The sequence below is a fragment of the Jaculus jaculus genome, chromosome 1 (genome assembly GCF_020740685.1).
Source record: "Jaculus jaculus isolate mJacJac1 chromosome 1, mJacJac1.mat.Y.cur, whole genome shotgun sequence".
Taxonomy (NCBI): domain Eukaryota; kingdom Metazoa; phylum Chordata; class Mammalia; order Rodentia; family Dipodidae; genus Jaculus; species Jaculus jaculus.
In genome coordinates, this window is record NC_059102.1 from 142,175,223 (window position 1) to 142,199,790 (window position 24,568).

At 43.7% G+C, this 24,568-nt stretch overlaps 2 protein-coding genes across 2 annotated transcripts in view; one reads left to right on the plus strand and one right to left on the minus strand.

Annotated features, from left to right (window-relative positions):
• LOC101593628 (regulator of G protein signaling 3) overlaps positions 1-18,159 on the minus strand; it is a 204,278-nt gene extending 186,119 nt beyond the window's left edge. The window contains exons 1-11 of the mRNA XM_045158624.1: positions 17,956-18,159; positions 14,522-14,721; positions 14,272-14,422; positions 11,266-11,323; positions 6,976-7,076; positions 4,306-4,372; positions 2,206-2,381; positions 1,400-1,550; positions 988-1,078; positions 685-785; positions 261-315 (exon numbers count right to left, since the gene is read on the minus strand). Coding sequence (XP_045014559.1) covers positions 261-315; positions 685-785; positions 988-1,078; positions 1,400-1,550; positions 2,206-2,381; positions 4,306-4,372; positions 6,976-7,076; positions 11,266-11,323; positions 14,272-14,422; positions 14,522-14,672 — 1,102 coding nt within the window. The 5' untranslated portion in view covers positions 14,673-14,721; positions 17,956-18,159. The remainder of the gene's footprint in view (positions 1-260; positions 316-684; positions 786-987; positions 1,079-1,399; positions 1,551-2,205; positions 2,382-4,305; positions 4,373-6,975; positions 7,077-11,265; positions 11,324-14,271; positions 14,423-14,521; positions 14,722-17,955) is intronic.
• An 802-nt stretch (positions 18,160-18,961) lies between these two features.
• Positions 18,962-21,457, plus strand: Pole3 (DNA polymerase epsilon 3, accessory subunit). Its single transcript, XM_004662720.2, has 4 exons — positions 18,962-19,378; positions 19,480-19,565; positions 19,808-19,926; positions 20,038-21,457. The coding sequence occupies exons 1-4, from the start codon at positions 19,313-19,315 to the stop codon at positions 20,211-20,213; spliced, it is 447 nt and encodes a 148-aa protein (XP_004662777.1). The 5' UTR covers positions 18,962-19,312; the 3' UTR covers positions 20,214-21,457.
• The last annotated feature ends 3,111 nt before the right edge of the window (positions 21,458-24,568 follow it).

A 24,568-nucleotide genomic window follows, 5' to 3' on the forward strand; every position in this document is an offset into this window, starting at 1 on the left:
CTTCACTGTTATCTCTCAAATCCCCACATGAAGCAAACATATGACCCAGCTTGCTTGGTTGGTAGCTAGTTAAAGGATGGTCCATGGTAGAACAGCTAGCCAGACTAAGAATTTCCAGAAAAATTCTGATTGTCTGACCAAGCAGTTGTGAAAATAACAAAAACATGTTTGACTTTTCCTGTCTTCGGTGACATACTGGGATTCTTCTCCCTGACCAAGTCCACAGGACGGGTTATGAATGATGGCAGCTGAATGCTTACGTGAACTGTCCCAACTGGGTGTATCACTCTTGACTTTCTTGTTCGTTTCTTGCAACTAAAATAAGGAAAATGTGAATTAGGACTTCTGGAAGTGAAGAAAACTTTTGCAAAAGTTAAGTCAACAAGGCTAGGCATGGTAGAACATGCTTTTAATCCCAGCTCTTGGGAAGCAGAAGTGAGAGGATCTCCACCATAAGTTTGAGGCTACCCTGAGGCTACATAGTGAATTCTAGGTCACCTGGGTCAGAGTGAGTCTCTGGGGGGGAGGGGAGTCAAAAAGGAAGAAACCTAAAATTACCACCAGATGGCAATTTTATGCCCCAAACTAGTCAAACTAGGATGAATCCCACCTTGCAGCCCAGCCCAGGCTATGCCCACTTCTCCCAGACCCATCGGGTCTCAGCTTTCCTCACTGTCATTCTACCTGTTTCTTAGTAGGGGTTTTCACCTTCCTTTGCTTCTGCTTCTGCTTCTGCTTCTGCTGCTGCTGCTGCTGCTGCTGCTGTTGCTGCTGCTTCCTGTGACCTGGTGACCAGAGAACCAGCTCAGTCCTCTTCCCACTGAGAGCCCACAACCTCCTGCTGAGTTACTTGTGACCTAACTCACTATGGTGACTTTCCCTCACTGGTCAGGACCAAGCAGGGAGCTGCTTTCTGAAACTGGAATTTCTTGAGTTCAAACTAACTAACTGACTAGAGACCAAGGATGAAGGAGGGAAGTATGGCACCTGAAAGTCCAGTAGCACTGGCATATCCATCTCCTCTCTTCATGTTAGACCGCAGGTTCCTCATGTGTTCTGGATATCGCAACGGAGGTCTCTACAGGAGAAATACAGAGAAGCTCTTCCTTTCCCCATGTAAGCATGTAGTCACTTAGTCTACAAGCACATTTTTGAGAAACCAGTGTTTTACACATTGTACCAGGAGTTGAGGAAAACAGAGCACAGAAGAAATAAAGACAGTGCTCTCCATCCTTCCCTGCCACTGGTTTTAGCCTCCTCTCGGCCGAGCCTTCTATAGGGTTTGAGTCCAAAGTGAAAACACAGAAGGAAGAGAGAATAGAAAGTCAATTCTTATAGCCATGAAGAGAAATAGGCTTGATCATGTAGGTCTATTTCTCTGCAGTACCCTAGCTCTTACTTGCAGGGTGAGACGGTGTATAGATAGATACATCTTAGAAGAAATTGCACTGATAGGTCGGTCCTTTTCCAGGGGAAGATTCTTTTTAATCTTGGCCAACTGAATATTCAAATCTGGATAAGGAATGGGTTTCTCTCCATGTGGTAAAATGCTAAAGAGAACAGAGACAATCAGACAGTCAGCAAGAGTGCTTCCCAGAGAATGTAGCTAAGGAGAAAGATGAAAAGGGCTCAAATATGAAAAATAAATAAATAAATAAATAAAGGCCTCTTTGGGTCTGGGAAGGCCTGTTGCAGCACCTTCCCCAGGTAGCTGTGAAAAGCACAGCCATGTCTGTTGAGTGCTTACTGTCAGGCTCCCATGCTTTAAACAACCTGAACCCTTATAATACCCATGGACACTTATCATCCTCCCAATTTTGCTAATGAGGAAAATGAAGCAGAAAGAGCCTAAATAAACTACCAAAAGACAGAAAGTCAGTTAAATTTCAATATGAAAGTTAAAGGCTGTCACATCCCAAAACCATACACACCATTTTGTCACCCACTTATCCCTAATTCATCTATGACAAGAAAAGAGAACAGTTTACATGAGAACTCCCATAATGGGCTTATCCCAGGGCCTGGCAGGTGGTAAGTGCTTGATAATGGTGGTGTTATTTACTGTCATCCCTATCTGTTCATAGGTCTAAAAACATAGGGTGTCAATTTGCTCCTGCTCTCCTCAAAGAACACACTGATTAGACCCTTCTTGACATCAGTGAAAATCAGAACTCCAGCTCTTCCCCAGGCCTCTTTGATACTCACCACTCCTTCAATAGATCCTGGGGTAGCATGTCGGCTCGGGCCCCGACAGGTACAGATCCTGAACTTAACTGCTCAAAAAAGTTCACTGGAGAAGGGGGAGGCACAATTATCCGTGGACTTTTCAAGTGTGTCCTTGGGTACTGCCTTCCAGAGGAGTACATAGATGACTTGCTTTTCTGGAAGAAACACAATGAAGGGGACTCTTTAAAGCACTCTCTTCAAGCCTGTTTCTTCCCTAGCATATGAAACTCCTTGTTTTCTAGGAGGCTGGGAGTGGTGTTACATGCTTTTAATCCCAGCATTCAAGAGGCTGAGGTAGGAGGATCAGTTTAATGCCAGCCTAGGGCTACAGAGTAAGTTCCAGACTTGTGCTAGAATGAGAACCTACCACTGTTGGGGGGGGGGTGGTCATAGGGGTGGGATACAGAGAGAAGCACTTAGGAGATTAGGGCCTGGGCAAAGGCTCAGTCAATAAAGAGCTTGCCACACAAGTGTGAGATCTGATTCAAACCCCAAATACCCACTAAATGCTTAGTGGGCATGGTGACCCACCATCAAAGCAACTGAGAGACAGAAACATGGGATCTCTGAGAAACAATGAGCTCTGGGTGCAAGTGAGAGACACCACTTCAGTAAATAAGGTGGAAATCAACAGAAGACAAGAAACATCCACCCCTGACCTCCCCACACACATGCATACATACATATGAATACACACACACAGAAACACCTAGATTAGTGAAGCACATCTCTGAGTGTGTCTGTGAAGGAGTCTCTAGAGAGAATTAGACCATGAAGATTCTGATGTAATGAGATGATTAATCCCTTGATGTATTTATAATATGATGGCATTATAAGGAGATGGTAGGAAGTGGTGTCCATTTAGAGGAAGTAGGTGACTGTGGGTATGTCTCTGGGAGCTGTATCTTGCCCTGACCTCTTCCTGTATGCCCTTTTTTCTGTTTCTTATCTGCCTAGAAGGGGATAACAGCCTCTGTTACATACCCCTACCATCATAATATTCTTCCTAAGCACACAGGGCCAAACAATCATGATCTGAATCCTCTAAAATCATGAGCCAAAACAAATCTTTCCTTGGGTTAAGTTGTTCTCTCAGGTATTTTGGTCACAGTAACAAAGTAATTAATACACAGAGTGGTCCAGCTTTTCCTGCTTCCTCTTCACCAAGAAGGCTACCCAGTCTTTCCTCTTGAGGTCCCAACCCTGTTACATTATATTAATACAAGTATTAATTTGTTTGTTCAAGAGAAGTCATTCATTATGTAACCAGATGCCAGGAACAGATATGGGGTGGGGATTGGACAATGAATAAAGTGGAGCAAGATACTAGTTTCATGGACACTGTTCTCTTATACCTATATGATTTATCCAAGGCCACATTTACCCATAAAAGTCAGAGTTCAAGTTGTAAACACAAATCATATAATTCCTCGTCCACTAGAATTCTACACATAACATTGGAGGTGTTTTGAATTGACAGAGGTCCCTGAGTACCCAGTGGCTCCTCCTGCCATCTCCTCACCTTCTGACAGGGAGCAGATAGGGAAGAGGCTGAAGAGGCATGGTAGACACTCTTTTATGGGGGGAGGGTGTTTCGAGGTAGTGTTTCACTCTAGTTCAGGCTGACCTGGAATTCACTATGTAATTTCAGGGTGGCCTTGAACTCACAGCAATCCTCCTACCTCTACCTCCCAAGTGCTGCCATTAAAGGTGTGCATTGGTAGGTATTCTTTTTTTTTCCAAATTTTTATTAACAACTTCCATGATTATAAAAAATATCCCATGGTAATAACCTCTCACCCCCCACTTTCCCCTTTGAAACTCCATTCTCCATCATATCCCCTCCTCATCTCAATCAGTCTCTCTTTTATTTTGATGTCAAGATCTCTTCCTCCTTTTATGATGGTCTTGTGTAGGTAGTGTCAAGTACTGTGAGGTCATGGATATCCAGATTGGTAAGTATTCTTAAAGAAAGGGTTTCTCTTGCAGATTTTGTTCATTTAGATAACAGAGTGGAGGAAGGGGTGGAGAAGGCCTAAACAGAAAACAAAAATAAATCCTAAAGAACGCAGCACTCACCTCTGTTAATTTCTTTCTTCTCTTCTTTCCATGCCAACCAGAAAAGGCAGGTGTTTTTCTGGCTAAGCTTGAAATAAGAATAACCATAACTCATTCTCAGACACCATAAACAGAAACATACAAAGGATATTTGTGAATTATGACCATGAAGATTCCTGTACGCATCAAAGATGGCTATTGAGAGCCCAACCAGACTTGCTCCCCAAATACCTACTGCTAAAAGACACTTTACTCTCACCTCTGAATTTGGTCCCCAACAGTTTCTCAGTTTTGCTTTGATAGCATGAATTTAAATTGGAAATCATGTCTGACCCATAAGATTCTAGGAGGACAGGTACCAAGTCTTTGTGAGTCCACACTGGATCTGCACTGTTCAGCACAGAGGGGGTAGTCAAGAAGTATGTTTGGCTCTGTCTTCTCCTACTTGCATGGATGGATATGACAGCTGAAACTCTGATAGCCAACCTGGTCCTTAAAAGCACTCATATGGCTGGAGAGATGGCTTAACAGTTAAGGTGCTTGCTTGTGTGTGGCAGTTTTAAGTTATTAGTTTTTAAAATCAGCACGTTTTAATGGAAGCAACTTGACCAAAAACCTGTCACAGAATTTTAAGATCTATTAAAAGAAAGTTTAATAAGAAAAAAAACTGCATGCATAACAAAGCATTCACAAAATTATTTTGTAAAAAGAAGGTGAAAAAGAAATTCCTAGGGCTGGAGAGGTGGCTTAGCAGTTAAGCGCTTGCCTGTGAAGCCTAAGGACCCCGGTTCGAGGCTCGGTTCCCCAGGTCCCACGTTAGCCAGATGCACAAGGGGGCGCACACGTCTGGAGCTCGTTTGCAGAGGCTGGAAGCCCTGGCGCGCCCATTCTCCCTCTCTCCCTCTATCTGTCTTTCTCTCTGCGTCTGTCGCTCTCAAATAAATAAATAAAAATTTTTTAAAAATTAAAAAAAAAAAAAGAAATTCCTAAAGGCTGAAATCAACAAGAAAATTGTTTGTTGGGTGTTTTTTTTTTGTTGTTTGTTTTTTTTTTTTTTTTTTTTTGGTTTTTCGAGGTAGGGTCTCACTCTGGTCCAGGCTGACCTGGAATTAACTCTGTCATCTCAGGGTGGCCTTGAACTCATGGCGATCCTCCTACCTCTGCCTCCCAAGTGCTGGGATTAAAGGCATGTGCCACCACAGCTGGCTTTTTTTTTTTTTTTAATGTACTCACTTAACAAGAATATGACAACCTCTATAATCACTGAAGGAAAAAACCAAACACTCTCTCCATGGTTGTCAATACGAACAAGCCTTGGGTTTTCACCAAATAATTCAGTTATTTGTACACAGTATGATAAGCTATTCATTTTGTATTACCACCCTAGGTCTTGAGGTTGAGATCAGAGGTCCATATGCTAGACTGAATTTTTTTTTTTTTTTTTTTTTTGGATTTTCGAAGTAGGGTCTCACTCTAGCCCAGGCTGACCTGGAATTCACTATGGAGTCTCAGGGTGGCCTCGAACTCATGGCAATCCTCCTACCTCTGCCTCCCAAGTGCTGGGATTAAAGGCGTGCGCCACCACACCCAGCTGGACTGAAAGTTTTTTAATTTCTTTTATTAACAACTTCCATAATTATAGACAATATACCATGATAATTCCCTCCCCCCCACCTTCCCCTTTCCAAATCCACTCTCCATAATATCCCTCCCCCCCCTTTGGTTTTTCAAGGTAGGGTTTCACTCTGGTCCAGGCTGACCTAGAATTAACTATGTAGTCTCAGTGTGGCCTTGAACTCACAGCAATCCTCCTACCTCTACATCCCAAATTGCTGGGATTACAGGCATGCACCACTATACCCAGCTTCTCTATTTTGATATCATCATTCTTTCCTCCTATTATGAGAGTCTTAGGTAGGTAGTGCCAAGGACTGCAAGGTCATGCATATCCAGGCCATTTTGGGTCTTGAAGATTGCATTGTAAGTAGTCCTACCCTTCCTTTGGCTCTTACATTCTGAAAGCTTTAAAAAAAAAAAAAAAAAAAGTCTTATTTCCTTAGAGAGATTGGGCATGCCAATGCCTCCAGCCAATGTAAACAAACTCCAGAGGCATGCACCACCTTGTGCATCTGTCTTAAATGGGTACTGGAGATTCAAACCTAGGTCCTTAGGCTTCACAGACAAGCACCTTAACAATTAAGCCATCTCTGCATCCACACTGAAAGCTCTTTACTAGTTGTTGGGCACTAATAATAAAAACTGATAGCATTGATTTCTTCATTACACCTCACAAGAAAACTGGGCCTTATTTTACATGCTATTAACTGTCAGTAGAATTTGATATAAGTCCCACAGCATAAATTTCAAGGTGTATTAAAATAGAATTCTAAGCCAGGCGTAGTGGTACACACCTTTAATTCCAGCACTTGGGAGGCAGAGGTAGGAGGATCGCCATGAGTTCAAGGCTACCCTGAAACTACATAGTGAATTCCAGGTCAGCCTGAACTATAAACCCTACCTCGAAAAAATTGAAAAAAAAATAGAATTCCAGTGTAAAAACAGGAGCAAGACAGCATAAGCACCTTCTGTGCTTGGCCTCCTGCTACTTACGATGGGGTAAGGAATAGGGAGATCACAGACTTTACAGAACATATGGGTCACAGGCTTCCAAGTTCTAGATGTGATGCTCACCTTGCATTCTTCTCTGTGCCTTCTGGGATCCAGGTTACAATCATATTTCCGACATCTTCACAGAAAGGAAGTGTTGTCTTATTCAAATTCAATACTGAAACCTAAGAGAAAGATGTAAAGGTACAGCATGAGGTATCTGGCTCCTGCTAGTACTCAATACCAGTCTAAAAAATGCTGACCTATTATGTTAACCAAAAAAGTTTATGGTTCATATAATAAAAAAATTCCATTGAGGGGGGGAATATGATGGAGAGTGGAGTTTCAAAGGGGAAAGTGGGGAAGGGAGGGAATTACCATGGAATATCATTTATAATAATGGAAGTTGTCAATAATAATTTTTAATTGCAGAGCTGGGGAGATGGTTTAGTGTTTAAGGCATTGGCCTGAAAAGCCTAAGGACCCAGGTTTGATTCCCCAGTACCCATGTAAGCCAAATGTACATGGTGGCACATGCATCTGGAATTCGTTTGCAGTGTCTAGAGGCCCTGTGCCCATTTGCCCATTCCCTCTATATATATGCCTCCCTCTCTCTCAAATAAAAAATTTTTTAAAAATTCCAAACCGAACGTGGTGGTGCTCGCATTTAATCCCAGCACTCTGGAGGCAGAGGTAGGAGGATCACCACAAGTTCAAGGCCACCCTGAGACTACACAGTGAATTCCAGGTCAGTCTAAGCTACAGTGAGACCCTACCTTGAAAAACATAAAACAAAAACAACAACAACAAATTCCAATCCCCAAATCATTTGCATAATATTCTCAGAAAAAACATTCTACTATATCAGATATCAGTACAGGTACTCTGAAAGCAAGACAATCTTAAAGTGATAATCTTCCCTACTTCTCTATAACATTATGGTAGTATCTGGAAACTCCCACCCCAGCCCACAAGATGCCGTAACTTTACCTAGAATAATACTACTCATTTTACTCACTCCATTTCAGACATAGATTCCCTGCAGATAATACAGTCAGTGTTTGGGAAGCAGAGAGATAATGGGTACATGCAGCTAAATGTTCTACCTTTATTTACTAACTACAATTATATGTATATAAAACTTAAAATATTAATTTTGGCTGGTTCAGCTGTTATAAGCACTTGTTTTCAAAGGTTTCAAATTGAACCTGCCATTCCAGGTTCAATTTCCCAGTACCTGCGAAAGTAACACATGTATATGAAGTTCATTTGCAGCAGCAAGAGGCCCTAGTCATGCTTTTTTCCTTCCTCTTTCTGTCTCTCTCTATCAAAAAATAAATAAAAATATTAAAAAAAATAAAGTGTTGATTCCTCTCACACTTTAGTTATTATAATCATACAACACTAGGACTTAGGAAACATCAGAAATCCTTTAGCCCATGTTCTTAGTGAGTTTGTTAAAAACAAACTATAAAAATAAGGTTTCTCAGGCAAATGAGCAAAAGAAGGATACCTCTATCTTCCTCATATGTGTATAGGGCATACACATCTATACACACATACACACATCCTCCCTCTTCCAAAAAAAATATATATATAAGGTTTCCCATGCAAAAAAGAACTGATTGACTGGGAAAAAAAGGGAACTCACTTGTTGTAAACCCTTTAATGCCTTTTAAATTTAGAATCATGGGGCTGAGGAGATGGCTCAGCAATTAATTGCACTTGCTTACAAAGCTTGCTGGCCTGGGGTTTAATTCTCCAGCACAAGTGTACACACCCACACACACACATGGAAATACATAAATTTCAAAAGTAATATAAATCTAGATTCATGTTTGCAAATAAAGAAATAATCAGTGTGGTGACACACGCCTTTAATCCCAGCACTCAGGAGGCAGAGGTAGGAGGATCGCCCTGAGTTCGAGGCCACCCTGAGACTCCATAGTGAATTCCAGGTCAGCCTGGGCTACAGTGGGACCCTACCTTGAAAAATCATAAAAAAAAAAAAAGAAAAAAAAGAAAAAGAAAAAAAATAATCAGAATAAAAGGGAAAGAAGTCACACATATTTAATCCCAGAATTTAGGAGGCAGGCAGAAATAGGAGAATCACTATAAGTTTTGAGGACAGCCCGAAACCATAGAGTGAGTTCCAGGTAAGCCTGGGCTACAGTGAGATTCTACCTCAAGGGAAAAAAAAAAGTGGGGCTGGAAGGATGGCTTAGAAGTTATGGCACTTGCCTGTGAAGCCTAAGGACCCAGGTTCAATTCGCCAGGTCCCACATAAGCCAGATGAACATAATGGCACATGCATCTGGAGTTGGTTTGCAGTGGCTAGAGGCCCTGGTATGCCCACTCTCACTCTCTCCCTCTCTCTCTGTCTAATAAATAAAAATAAAATCTTTAAAAAAATAATAGTAAAAGAAAAACAAAAGAAATATAATTGAGTGTATCCTAGTGACCTGAAGATTCCATGTAACCATTTTTTTTGTTGTTGTTGTTTTGAGGTAAGGTCTCACTCTAGCACAGGCTGACCTAGAATTCACTGTGTAGTCTCAGGCTGGCCTTGAACTCACAGAGATCCTCCTACCGCTGCCACATGAGTGCTGGGATTAAAGGCATGTACCGCCACACCTGGCTCCACAACTATTTGATGTATAAATACCAAAAATGCCATAAATGCACTTGGAAAGCAGAGGTAGGTGTATCACCATGAGTTTGAGGTCACTGTGAGACTACATGGTGAATTCCAGGTCAGCCTGAGCTACAGTGAAACTCTATCTCAAAAAATAAATAAATAAATAAATGCCAAAAAGTAACAATCTAACCTAATACTCTTATTTTATTATATTTTTATTTATTTATGAGACCAAGAGAGATAGAAAGAAACAAATAAAAAGAGAATGAATGGGTATGCCAGGGCCTTTAGTCACTGCAAATGAACTTCAGACAAATGCACAACCATGTGCATCTGGCTTACATGGGTTCTGAGAAATCGAACCTGGGTCCTTAGGCTTTGCAGGAAAGCATCTTAACCACTAAGCCATCTATCCAGCCCCCTAGTGTTCTTTTCTAAAGAGGTAAAATAAATAAGTAAAGTGATTTGTTCATCCATTCAAACCCTCTACTGTTTCTTAGCCCCTTATATTCTCTACCACATGATACTGAACAGTGACTCATCTCAGGGAAAAAAAAAATGAAAGATCTCCAGTATGACTACAAGGAAGAGTAAACTGCAGGTAGCAGGAGCCAGAAGGGAGGGTGGTCATGCTCTCTTGCTTGGGTCTCTTACTACACTGAAGTCTAGTTTAATGAGCCTTAAGATGTATGTTCATTTCTCTCTCTCTCTCTCTCTCTTTTTTTTTTTTTTTTTTTTTTGGTTTTTCGAGGTAGGGTTTCACACTAACTCAGGCTGACCTGGAATTTACTATGTAATCTCAGGGTGGCCTCGAACTCATGGTGATCCTCCTACCTCTGCCTCCCAAGTGCTGGGATTAAAGGCGTGTGCCACCACTCCAGCTCATTTTTTTCTCTTCATACCAGGCAAGTAGGAGGATTTGCCTCCTAAAGTTCTAATTTAGCTCTGCCTCTATTAGCCACAAATCACCTCCAATGTGGGCGCAGTTTCCTCAAGTGAAAGATTTATTACACAGACCATAGTAATATTCTTCAAACCACAATTGCAACTTATTCATGAGTCATAAAATCAAATTTTGCGAAGCACAGCCACATTATTTAAAAACACAGAACTGGGCAGGGGAGATGGCTTAGCAGTTAACATGCTTGCCTACAAAAGGTCCTTCAAAGCCTAAGGACCCAGGTTTGACTCCCCAGACCCATGTAAGCCAGATGCACATGGTGGCACATGTGTCTAGAGTTTGTTTGTAGTTGCTAGAGGCCCTGGCATGCCCACTTTCTCTCTTTCTTTTTCTTTCTCTCCTTCTCTCTGTCTCTAATAAAGAAAAAGAAATTTTTTAAAAACCTATTTTATTTTACCATGTATCATAGTTTTAAAAATTTGAAAACATTAGGCTAGATGACATTAATATTCATTTTAGGTCTGGCATTCTGGCTTATTTCTTTGATTGTGAAGTGAGAATGTTGACGTAGAATAGCTGAACCTGCTCTGTGTAGATAGATAAAGAAACTTCTCACCTTTCCAGACCACCACAAATCAATCCCACATATCTGGATATCTGAAAACAACATAGTATGTAAAGCCTAGAGCCTAACATACAGTAAGAGCCAATATACTACACAATTCTTATCAGGTTCATTATTTATATTATAGGAACCCTAGAGAGGTTCAAGGTAAAATACTCCCACCAGTGAAGAGAAAGCATAGAAGAAGTAACTTTTTGACTGGCAACTTACTTTGGGAGGTCTAGTCATATGACTGATCACGCCTTTGTCAGGTAAACCCTTCTGGGGCCTAAAAATGACAGTCCCAAACATGAAACAGATACAAAAAAGACATTGGAATAACAAAGTTAGTGCTTTCAATAAAAGTATTATAAATTTGGGCTGGAGGGATGGCTTAGAGGTTAAGCTGTTTGCCTGCAAAGCCAAAGGACCCAGGTTCAATTCCCCAGGACCCACGTTAGTCAGATGCACAAGGTGGTACATGCATCTGGAGTTTGTTTGCAGTGGCTGGAGGCCCTGGTGTACCCATTCTCTCCCTCTCTCTCTCTCTCTCTCTCTCTCTCTCTCTCTCTCTCTCTCTCTCTCTCTCTCTCTCACTCTATCTCTCTGTCAAATAAGTAAGAAAAAATATAGTATTTTTTAAAATGTATTCCAAAATTGGGCATGGTGACACATGCCTTTCATCCCAGCACTTGTGAAGCAGAGGTAGGAAGATCAACATGAGTTTGAGGCCATCCTGAGACTACATAGTGAATTCCAGGATAGCCAGGACTATAGAGAGACCCTACCTCAAAAAAAAAAAAAAAAAAAAAAAACTTGAGCCAGGCATGGTGGCATACATCTTTAATCCCAGCACTTGGGAGGCAGAGGTAGGAGGATTGCTGTGAGTTTGAGGCCACCCTGAGACTACATAATGAATGCCAGGTCAGCCTGGGCTAGAGTAAGACCCTACCTCAAAAAACAAAACAAACAAAAAAACCCTAAACTGCTCTGTACCCAACTATCCACAACTAGAGTGTTCTAATCCATCAATCAACCTATATACGATTTAACATGGGTGTGGCTTCCCCCACCTCTCCCCACAAACTTTCACAAATTCCCTTTGTTATAAGTTAGTTCCCAGAGTAGGTACCATGCCTGTTTTGTTCCCTGTTCTGCCTCCCTGTGTCTTCAATACTGCATGGCAAACAGTAGAAATTTGGCATCTGTTAAATAAGTGAATATGGCAACTTCCTCCTCTTCTCTCTCCCCCTCCTCCTCTTCCTCCTCTGTCAAAGTTGAGCTTTCCCACTTACCACTGTCCCTGGGTGCTTCCAAACATCCCCAGCACTGCTCGTCCCTGCCACATTTACGGATATTCTTATGCTGACATTCTGTTTGCTCACCTGGGTTTTATACCCTTTGGAAGAGTCAGGCTGATAGATGACTCAACAGCAAAAGGTGCTTGCTTACAAAGCTTGCTGACCCAGGTTCAATTCCCCAGTACCACTTAAAACCATAAAAAGTGGCATATGGGGCTGGAGAGATGGCTCAGCAGTTAAGGCATTTGCCTGCAAAAACGTGATGACCAAGGTTTGATTCCTCAGTACTCACGTAAAGCCGGATGCACAAAGAGGCAGCAGCTGGAAGTCCTGACGCACCCATTCTCATTTTTTCTCTTTCTCTCTTTCCTTGCAAATAACTAAAAAAAAAAATTTAAGTGGCACATGGCTGGGGGTGGTGATGCACACCTTTAATCCCAGCACTGAAGAGGCAGCAGTAGGAGGATCATAATGCGTTCAAGGCCATCCTTAGATCACATAGTGAATTCCAGGTCAGCCTGGGCTAGAGGAAAACCCTACCTCAACAAAAAAGAAAAGAAAAAAGAAACAGAGAAAAAGAAACTAGGAGGCTGGAGAGATTCTCAGTGGTTAAGGCACTTGACTGTAAAACCTAATGACCCAGGTTTGACTCTAATACCCACATAGAGCCAGATGCACAAAGTGGCACATGCATCTGGAGTTCGTTTACAGCAGCTAGAGGTCCTGGCACACACCCATATTCATTCTCCTTCTCTCAAGTAAATAAACAAAATATATTTTATGACAATATGAGATTAAGACACACACATATGTACAGAGGGGCTGGAGACCGCTGCTGGGTAAGCAGTGGTCGCACAAGTATAAGTACTACAGTTCAGATCCCCAGAACTCATGTAACCAGGATGTAGTAACCTGTTTTTATAATCCCAGTGCACCTAGGGCAAGACAGGAGGACTCAACAGGAGAATCAGAAGCTTGCAGGCCAGCTAGCCTGGTGAATGCAGCAGTGAACAAAGAGAGACCCTGCCTCAAGCAAGGTAGAGGGACTGACACTTGAAAGATGTCCTGACCTCCACATGTGCACTGTAATACACAAGTGCCCACCCTCACACATACATACACATCATTAATACACATATGTGCATAAGCGCATGCACACACACACGACATACACAGAGCAAAGACTGCAGGGCAAAGGGAGAGGACTCCGGCTACAAACCACCCTCTGACACTGAGATCACTGACTTCTTGCCTCCAGTTATGAAGAAATGAGTTTTATTGTTAAGCTGCCCATGTCTGTGACATTCATTATGGCAGCCCCAGCAAACCAATAAAGCTCAATTTATCCAACTGCTACAACATAAGCATAGTTTTCTTTTGGGTTGTCTCTGCCTGTTCACTAGTTATTTAACTGAATTATTTTGGGTGTTTTGCTTTGCTTTGCTTTTGGTAATGCTGGGGATCAAACCCAGGGTCTTATACATGCTGAGCAAGGGCTCTAACCAACTAGGTACATCCCTAGACCTTAGTATTATTTTTTAAATTTATTTTTATTCCAAGTTGTTTTTCTTTTTTTTTTTAATTTTTTTTATTTATTTATTTGAGAGCGACAGACACAGAGAGAAAGACAGATAGAGGGAGAGAGAGAGAGAATGGGCACGCCAGGGCTTCCAGCCTCTGCAAATGAACTCTAGACGCGTGCGCTCCCTTGTGCATCTAGCTAACGTGGGACCTGGGGAACCGAGCCTCGAACCGGGGTCCTTAGGCTTCACAGGCAAGTGCTTAACCGCTAAGCCATCTCTCCAGCCCTGTTTTTCTTTTTAATCTAGCTTTCTTTCTTTGTTTCTTTAAATCTAACTTCTTGAAGACTACTGCACGGATAAGAGAAACTTTAACTTAGAGTTTTGAGTTAGAGTTCTCTAAGATGACAATTTACCTGCCTTGACATTTGAGGTCAAGCTTTGCACCCCGAGGCAATGAAGAATGAGCCTTGCTGAGGGTAAATTCTGATGATTGTTGATGAGCAAATCTTTTGGTCTGGAAACAGGAATTTGAGATGTTTACAATGGTAAGCATTGGGAGTTTATCTGAGAAAGAAAACCAAAAGAAACATGTAATGAGTTGCCTGAAAGAAAGTCAAACAGAAAGGATCTTTCAAGGAAGAAGACAGAGGCTACATAATTCACCTTCAGCATCCAGGGAAGTTTTGCAAGAGGAGTCCAGGATTCGAGGATGGCCCCTCTCAATCCTGCGGACAGCCGCCCAGCACTGTGGATGCTGGCAAATAGCCGAGTTACAAGTGGTTTCATCCCACTGGCTCTGGTCTGGCAAATCCATAGCTATACGTGGCTTAAGACAAATGCGAATCCTTCCACAGTTGAGCCCCCTGGAGAATCAGTAACCACATAATTGTGAATTATTATTATATAACAGTAGCCATACATTCAATGTCTTCATTTGGACTGAAATTATTAGCTATTTCTATTGAACTCCTGTAGGAAAATGGTGGTTAAGGACTGAGTAATTCGCAAATATAAAAACAGCATGACATCCTGAGACTACATAGTGAATTTCAGGTTAGCCTGGGCTAGAGTAAAACCCTACCACAAAAAAATAAAAAGCATGGGGACTGGAGAGATGGCTCAGTGGTTAAGGTGCTTGCCTACAAAGGCTAAGGAACGAAGTTCAACTCCCCAGTACCAACAGAAAGCCAGATGCACAGTGGCACCTGCATCTGGAGTTCATTGGCTGTGGCTAGGGTCCTGGTGTGCCCATTCTCTCCTTCTCTCTCTCTTCCTCTTCCCTCCCCCTCTCTGCTTACAAATAACTAAAATAAAATAGCAGGAGGTCAGGCAAGAAAGATTTCTTAGTGATTAAAGAACTTGCCTGCAAAACCTAATGACCAGGGTTTGATTCCCTAGTATCCATGTAAATCCAGATGCACAAAGTGGTTCATGTATCTTAAGTTTTTTGCAGTGGCTAGAGGCCCTGACATGCCTATATTCTCTCCCTCCTTCCCTCCTCCCCCCAATGTGCATGTCTGTGTCTCCCCCCACCTCTCTGTTTGCAAATAAAATAAATTAATATTTTTTTCCATTTTTTTAAGACAGGATCTCACTCTAGCCCAAGATGGTCTGGAATTCACTTAGGCAGGCCTCAAACTCACAGTGATCCTCATAACTCTACCACCCAAATGCTGGGATTAAAGGTATATGCCACCACACCCAGAAAGATAGTTTTTAAAAGGTATTATGGAAACGGATGTAACGTCTGCTGGTGTCTGGCTAAATGTATATGCTACGCTCACCAAACTGCCCAGTAAACACTTCTCTTAATGTTCATACCCATATACTAAAGTTACTCTCACTTTTGGTTAGAGAAGCTTCTCTTTTCAGATGGCACTGACCTTGGGATGACTCAGAAGGCACCATGGTGCTGAGAAGTGACAGAGGAGTGCTCAGCACTGAAATATCTCTATCATACCTTCCAAGGCTCAGGGTCCATTGCAGAAGAGGTGGCGGAAAGAATGTAAGAGCCAAAGGAAGGGTAGGACTCCTTACAATGTGCTCCTCCAGACACAAAATGGATATCCATGACCTCAGTGTCTGACACTACGTACACAAGACCATCATAATAGGAGGAAAAAATCATGACGTCAAAATAAGAGAGACTGATTCAGAGGGGGAAGGGATATGATGGAGAATGGAGTTGCGAAGGGTAATGTGGGAGGAGAGGGAATTACCAAGGTTTATTGTCTATAGTTATAGAAGTTGTCAATAAAAAAAATTAAATTTAAATAAATAAATAAATGTATGTATGCATGTATGTATATCATGGGGGTTGAAGAGATGGCTTAGCAAGTAAGGCACTTGCCTGCAAAGCCTAAGGACCCAAGTTTGATTCCCCAGTATCCATGTAAGCCAGATGCACATGGTAGCACATGCATCTGGAGTTTGTATGCAGTGGCTGGAGGCCCTGGTGCACTCATTCTCTCCTTCACTTTCTCAAATAATTTTCTTTTAAAGAGCATGAGATCAAATAGTTAAGTTTGGGAGAATGACTTCAGAAGGTCTCAACTAGCCAGTTAACAACTGAGCGTCTTGATGCTTAACCATTCTGAGCCTCAATTTCCTCATCTAGAAAATGATAAGCCTGCTTCAGTCATTGAAAGAATTAGTTTATAGACATTAAAAAGTTCCAATATAGGGCTGGAGAGATGGCTTAACGGTTGAGTGCTTGCCTGTGAAGCCTAAGGACCTAGGTTCGAGGCTCGATTACCCAGGACCCACGTTAGCCAGATGCACAAAGGGGTGCACGCATCTGGAGTTCGTTTGCAGTGGCTAGAAGCCCTGGCACACCCATTCTCTCCCTCCATCTCTCTCTCTGCCTCTTTGTCACTCTCAAGTAAATAAAAAAAAAAGGTCAATATAAATATCAGATCCAAGCATGCTGGCTCATGCTTAAAATCTCAGCATTGACTCGACTGAGGCAGTAATTTAAGGTCACCATGGGCTGCATAGTGAATCCCAGCATTCGGGAGGTAGAAGGAGAATCATCAGGCATTTGAGGCCACCCTGAGACTACATAGTGAATTCCAGGTCAGCCTGTGCTAGAGACTCTACCTCAAAAAATAAATAAATAAATAAAATAAAAATAAAAAAATATATATATATAAAATAAATAATAATAATAAATAATTTATAATTAAAACAGAGATAGCAAACTATAGGCTCAAAATTACTACCTAACCTATGACTACTTAGCTTGGACAACACTTTGAGCCAATATTTTAAACTGAAATAGTCCACAGTGTTTGGCTTTCTGGCTCCTCTCAGAGATCAAAATGTCTGACAACACTGGGCTCAGGTCCAACTAACTAGCAAGTGGCTGGAGTTAAAGGGCTGCTGACGTCTTTGCACCAGGCCTGTTCTGTCCAAATGCAGAGTTCTCCTCCAGACCAACAATCTAATTGAAGTAGTTTCAGTTGTCATTCATCATGCTATCTGTTCTGTTTTCTCCTAATAGGGAAATGTTTCTCTGTAATCATGTCTCCACCAAACACAGAAAAGCAAGTCTCAGAACATGTTTCAAGGAGAAAAACAAAACACATTAGTTCTCAATAGTCCTATCCACTTAATAAGAAAATAACACAACTTAAAACACTATAAAATCAAATGAAGCCAGGCGTGGTGGCACATGCCTTTAATCCCAGCAATTGGGAGTCAGAGGTAGGAGGATTGCCATGAGCTCAAGGCCTCCCTGAGTCTACACAGAGAATTCCAGGTCAGCCTGGGCTAGAGTGAGACCCTACCTCAAATCCGCCCCCAAAATAAAATGATGTTTCAGAAATATGTACAATGAATATTTTAATGAATATAAAAACCCAGTTTAACATGGTTCATGACTATCAATGTGATGTTGCATTATTCTTTTCCAGCAGATAGACACTTTTTTGCCCCTTAGTTACTTGCAAAGCCTAAACTGGGCCCTGAGGTCCCTTGAGGAGCATCCTTTAGTTTTGTTTCTTTGTGTTTTTTTTTTAGTAGGGCCTCACTGTAGCCCAGGCTGACCTGGAATTTTGTAGTCCAGGCTGGCCTTGAATTCTATGCAAATTTCCTACCTCACTCAGCCTCCTGAATATTAAGATTAATGGTGTAGGTCACCTTGTCCTGCTTTCAAGAGTATCATCTTGAGTATGCCAGGTTTAACGCTGTGCTGGCAAAAGTGTTTAAAACAAAAACAAAACTGTTTTAGATAATTTGTCCTTAATACCATGATTACAAAGTTATGAGGGGAATAAGATTAAAAATGGCTATCAGAGCTGTCAGCCTGAGCTAGAGTGAGACCCTCCTCGGAAAACCAAAAAGAAAAAAAAAAATGGTTATCATCCGGTGTGGCGGCGCACGCCTTTAATCCCAGCACAAGGGAGGCAGAGGTAGGAGGATCGCCGTGAGTTCGAGGCCACCCTGAGACTACATAGTTAATTCCAAATCAGCCTAGGCTACACAGAGACCCTGCCTCGAAGTAAACAAAGAAAAAAGCTACAGCCGGATGTTGTGGCCTTTCATCCCAGCACTCGGGAGGCAGAAGTGGATGGATTACCATGAGTTCGAGGCCACACTGAGAATACATAGTGAACTTCTGGCCAGCCTAAACAAAAACGAAACTCTACCTCAAAAAAAAAAAAAAAAAAAGAAAAGAAAAGAAAAGAAAAAGAAAAAAGAAAAAAAGAAAAAGGAAAAATTTCCACAAAACAAACAACAACAAAAAACCTTTTAATATTCCAGGTCAGCCTGGCCTAGAGTGAGACCCTACCTCCAAAAGTTAAAAAAAAAAAAAAAAAAAAAAAAAAACAGAAAAAAAATCCCTGCTTCGTTCTGTGACAAAAAAAAAAAAAAAGGAAAGGACTCGGTTCCAGTGCACTGAGGTTCCATTTCCATGGGGTCAAAAACGGATTCTTAAAGGAGAGAGTTCGAAAGACTCCCGGGACAATGCAGCCACGTCCTCGAGGTAATGGAAGGGCACAGGCCCCTCCCACCAGTTCCGCCCCTCCCTCCCGAGATCCAGCCCACCCCGCTCAGTCCATGCCTTCCATCCCCTCCCAAGCTAGCCACCTTGCCGCTCCGTTGCCCAGCACCGGCGCAGAGCACGACGGGAAGCGGACGGAACCCTCAGTGGGCCATACTTAATCGGTCAGGAAGCTTCCGAGATTGAGACCAGGTGAAACAGAGAGAGTGCTTATGGAACGTCAGGAGTATGGTGGAGTGAACAAAATCACTAAGGCGCGGAAAGTTCCGATACCCTAGCGGCTTGAGGCGGAGCCAGGACTGCGGTAGGTGCAGCATGGTGCGCAAGGCATTGTGGGACGCTGGGAGACACGTAACGGAAGCCCCGGAGGGTCAAACCACAACGACGCGGGAAGTCCGGACGCGCTAGCTGTCTGAAGAGGCCGAGTGAGCTCGGGCCCACCCGAGGCAATGGCGGAGAGGCCGGAGGACCTGAATCTGCCCAACGCCGTCATCACCAGGATCATCAAGGAGGCGGTGAGGTGCTCGGCCTGGCGAACGGGACGCGGGCGGACCTGCGGGCAGGAGAGAAGCAGGACCCGGGCCGGCACGGGTACTCATCTCCGCTCTCCTCACAGCTCCCGGATGGAGTCAACATCTCCAAGGAGGCCCGGAGCGCCATCTCCCGCGCCGCCAGTGTCTTCGTCCTGTACGCCACATCCTGGTGAGCGGTGCCGAGGAGGAAGGGAGGCGCACACGGGCCGCCGGCTCCGAGCTCGCGGCCTGGAGCCCACGCACCCCAGTCGTGGTGTCCTGGCCGCGTGCGGAGCGAGTCCCCAGCCCTGCGGTTCTTGCGAGCTCCGGAAGAGCGCGGAGGGCCCGGGCCGAGCCGTGTCCCGCGGGCAGCCGCGCCTCCGCCCTCCCGCTCGGCCCGCTTCCCAAAACTCTCGCTCTTTCTCCTCCCAGTGCCAACAACTTCGCGATGAAGGGGAAGCGCAAGACTCTCAACGCCAGCGACGTGCTCTCCGCGATGGAGGAGATGGAGTTCCAGCGGTTCGTGACCCCTTTGAAAGAAGCTCTGGAAGGTACGCCTGTCGGGTCTGTCCCGAGGCCCTCGGTGTCGCGGCCGGCTCGGCTGCTGCAGCTTCGCCCCGCCACCTCTGCCTCCTAACCCTAACCCCCCTTTTTCCTTACAGCCTACCGGCGGGAGCAGAAGGGCAAGAAGGAAGCCTCGGAGCAGAAGAAGAAGGACAAAGACAGGAGAGCAGATTCGGACGAGCACGACAAGAGCAGGGACGAGGACAACGATGAAGACGAAGAGAGACTGGAGGAGGAAGAAGAACAGAATGAGGAGGATGAAGTGGACAACTGACTAGTTGGGCTGGTGGACGATGGCGCCGTAGGAGTTGCCACCCCGAAATGTCTCGCTTGGCTGGGAAGCTTTTCTCTGTGGGGCGGAGTGGTCTTGGGCCCGAGGGCCAGAGATTAAATAAATAAAAACTGACCAGAATTAATCAAAACCAGCTCTTCCCAGACTCAGAGCGGCTGAGTAGCAGACTTCTGTGCTGCTGAGGCAGTCTGAAGGTTGTAGTCCGAGGGGTTCTGATAGCTCTTGTTTCCTAGATGACTGGCCAGGCAGTTTTTAATCCCCAGTTTCCCTGCCCCTACACAAAAGTAATAACTTCATGCTGCCCACTGGGTTCCAGATCACAGGCAGCAAAGGCTCAGGAAAAAATTGGGACTTTGATCATGGTCAGCCTGTTTGTACAGTATTTGGCAGTAATAGTTTATTAAGGATACAGTGGTTTGGCTTAGGGAACCTACTAAAAATCTATGGGAGAATAATGAAGCCTCTCACTTCCCGGCGGTTTAGTTTTCTCTAGACCCACTTGGCTTGCAGTCCCTTCCGTATTGTTTGTAGCCATTCAGCCTGGTGGAGGGCTGTGCTCTTACATTCTGAGTTGTAGGGCAGAATTGGCCCTTAAGGAAGAGGTCCACTGTCTTAACAGTTAATCTCTGATTACCCCCTCTGCCTGCCACTGTACAGCTTAAGGATTTGTTGTCACCTCTTGGAAGGTATAAAATCCCAGGCTTTCTCTTCTTGTAGTCTATCTCCACACTAGTGGCTGTGGGTTTTCATTCACTAACTCATGAGTTCCAGACTTTGATACTCTAGGCACAAACTTTTTCCCTCTCTGTTCTTCCATCTTTTCTGTCCTTCCCATTACCGCTTCTCCATCATTTATTCACTTCATCTGCAAGTCCAGAAACTTGAATTACCTGCAGGCTCCTCTGATTTCTGTGTCTTTTAAAAATAATTGTGAGACTCCTGAACCCTAGGGGAAATCTGATGGTGCTTAGGAATCTAGTTCTCCGTCACCACCCCAAGCAGCCCTTTCATTGCTTCTGAAGTGTCTAAAAATCCTTAGCCTTTTCCTCTTCCCATTCAGTGCTCCAAGCACTTTTTTTGGTCTGAATTGAGCACTTGAGGGTTGACAGGAAGAGTAATATAGTTGGACACTGTTAAGTGGTCAAGTGATGAGTTTGTTGATTAATGGCTGAAGACTGTTGAGAAGATTTTAATGTTTATACAAATAAAGAACATTCTTGTTTAAAGTGATGGCTCATAATGTATTTTTGGAGAGAACATGATGGAATCCTGCATCACCTAGGATGACCAGCAGGTGCTGCTCATTCACAGCCAGCGCTTTAGGTGACTCCTGGACAGCCTGTACATAAGAGCAGCTCCCATTTATTGAGCCAGGTCTGTGTCTTGCATTGTTCTAAATGCTTTCAGGATTTTTGACTTTTCTTTGTTGTTTCAAAGTAGGCTCTCTGGCCCAGGCTGACCTGGAATTCACTATGGAGTCTCAGGGTGCCTTGAACTCATGGTGGCCCTTCTACTTCTGCCTCCCTGGTGCTGAGATTAAAGGCGTGTGCCACCACGCCTGGCTCAGGGTTTTGAACATTTTTATTTATTTGAGAGATAGAGAAAGAAGGAAAGAGAGAATGGGCATGCCAGGGTATCTAGCTGCTGCAACAAATTCCAGATGCATGTACCACTTTGTGCATCTGGCTTACATGGGTCCTGGGGAATTGAACTGGTGTCCTTAGGCTTCGCAGGCAAACACCTTAACCACCAAGCCATCTCTCTAGCCCTTTTAAATATTTATTTGAAAGAGGAAGAGAGTGGACGTACCAGGGCATTCAGCCACTGCAAACAAACTCCAGAAGCATGTGCATCTGGCTTACGTGGGCCCTGGGGAAACAAACCTGGGTCCTTTGGCTTTGCAGGCAAGCACCTTATCCGCTAAGCCGTCCCTCCAGCCTCCAGAGATTTGACTTTTATGTTGTTTTTCTTTTTTTATCATTTCACAATTTTTTATGTTGTTTTTCGATGTAGGGTCTTGCTCTATCCCAAACTGACCTGGAATTAACTAGTCTCAGGCTGTCGAACTCACAGCAATTCTACCTCTGCCCCCAAGTGCTTTGAGATTAAAGCCATGTGTCACCATGCCCAGCAAGTGTTGGCTTAGACCTTATAAAGCAGACTGCCATGCCTCCATTATCTCTGTTTTTTCAAGATAGGGTCTTGCTGTAGCCCTGGGTAACCTGAAATTCACTATGTAGTCTCAAGCTGATCTTGAACTCAAACCTCTGCCTTCCAAGTGCTGGGATTAAAGGCATGGGCCACCACACCTGATGAGTATATCTCTTTAAAAAAAATTTAAGAGAGAATTGGTGTGCCAGGGCTTCTCACCACTGCAAATGAACTCCATAGGCACACACCATCTTGTGCATCTGGCTTTATGTGGGTACTGGGGAATTAAACCGGGGTCCTTTTTCACAAGCAAAAACCTAAATCACTAAGCCATCTCTCCATCCCCCCCTTTTTTTTTTCTCGAGATAAGGTCTTACTCTAGCCCAGGCTGACCTGGAATTCACTGTGTAGTCTCAGGGTATCCTCAAACTCACAGCAATCCTACCTTTGCCTCCCAAGATCAAAGGTGTGTGCTACCATGCCTGTCATATTATCTCCTTTTACACCTCTTTTTCCCCAAGGTAGGAGCTCTAATCCAGGGTGATGTGGAATTCACTATGTATTCTCAGGATGGTCTCGAACTCAACACAGTCCTACCCCTGCCTCCTGAGTGCCAGGATTAAAGGGGCATACCATGCCCGGCTCATTATCTCTTTTTTTTTTTTTTTTGTTTTTCGAGGTAGGGTCTCACTCTGGCTCAGGCTGACCTGGAATTCACTGTGTAGTCTCAGGGTGGCCTCGAACTCTCGGCGATCCTCCTACCTCTGCCTCCCAAGTGCTGGGATTAAAGGCGTGCACCACCACGCCCGGCTCATTATCTCTTTTTAAAAAAATACTTTTTGCAAGCAGAGGGAGATAAAATGGGCACACCAGGGCCTCCAGCTGCTGCAAACAAACTAGATAAATGTGCCACTTTGTATATCTGTCTTTATGTGGGTACCATACCAGGGAATCAAACCTAGGTCATTAGGCTTTGCAGGCAGGTGCCTTAACTGTTGACCCATCACTTCAGCCATACATTAGCTTTTTTTTTTAATTAACAACTTCCATGATTGTAAACAATATCTATGGTAATTCCCTCCCCCCACTTACCCCTTTGAAACTCCATTCTCCATCATATCCCCTCCCCATCTCAGTCAGTTTCTCTTTTATTTTGATGTCATGATCTTTTCCTCCTATAATGATGATCTTGTGTAGGTGGTGCCAGGCACTGTGAAATCATGGATATCAAGGCCATTTTGTGTCTGGGAGAGCACATTGTAAGGAGTCCTACCCTTCCTTTGGCTCTTACATTCTTTCCACCACCTCTTCCACAATAGACCCTGAGCCTTGGAAGGTATGATAGAGATACTGCAGTGCTGAGCACTCCTATCACTTCTTTCTAGCACCATGATGCCTTCTGAGTCATCCCAAGGTCACTGCCATCTGAAAAGAGAAGGTTCTCTACCAAAAGTGAGAGTAGCATTAATATTTGGGTATGAACATTAAGAGACATGTTTACTGGGCAGTTTGATAAGCATGGCATATACATTTAGCCAGACGGTAGCAGATGTTACAACCCTAGGGCTCATGACTACCCATTTTAAGTTTTCAATATCAGGGATGTATTCCCTCCCATGGAGCAGGCCTCCAGTCCAATTAGAGAGCAAGTGGTTTCCACCATGATAGACATGCCACTATTGCACCTGTTGGCTCATTTGGCCTGGCTGGCAAAATTTAAGACTTGCAGTGTCCACGGTTGAGTATCTTCACTGTTGAATTCTCTCTCTCCCACTGAAAAGCATGCAGAATGGCTTCTTCCAGCTTTCTGTCAGCTGGTCTGCATGGAGGAGATTATCAGCTCAGTTCCAGCAGGATTTCTCAGTGGCTTTGCAGCCCAAGTATGTGGATTCTTCAGCAATAGGGTCTTACTGTCTATTCCTCGTGGGAAACCAAGGGTCTCGGCAATGGCCTGTAATGTTTTGGGGGTATCAGGGACCTCCCTGGCTAGCAACTCAGTGGAAGGTATCCTATCCCTGGCTCTGAAAATTTTCTAGCAATAATCTACAGCACCTGAGTGTTCCATTGTCCAAAAAAGTAGGTTTCTGGACTGGAGAGATGGCTTAGTGGTTAAGGTGCTTGCCTGCAAAGCCAGAGAACCTCAGTTCGATTTCCCAGTACCCATGTAAGCCAGATGCACAAGGTGG

What these genes read in the sequence shown, in the direction of transcription:
- Pole3 (XM_004662720.2), top strand. Translation starts at nt 19,313, where the DNA reads ATGGCGGAGAGGCCGGAGGACCTGAATCTGCCCAACGCCGTCATCACC. An exon ending in CCAGGATCATCAAGGAGGCG is followed by an intron (nt 19,379 to 19,479) that starts GTGAGGTGCTCG and finishes CTCTCCTCACAG; the next exon opens with CTCCCGGATGGAGTCAACAT. An exon ending in GTCCTGTACGCCACATCCTG is followed by an intron (nt 19,566 to 19,807) that starts GTGAGCGGTGCC and finishes TTCTCCTCCCAG; the next exon opens with TGCCAACAACTTCGCGATGA.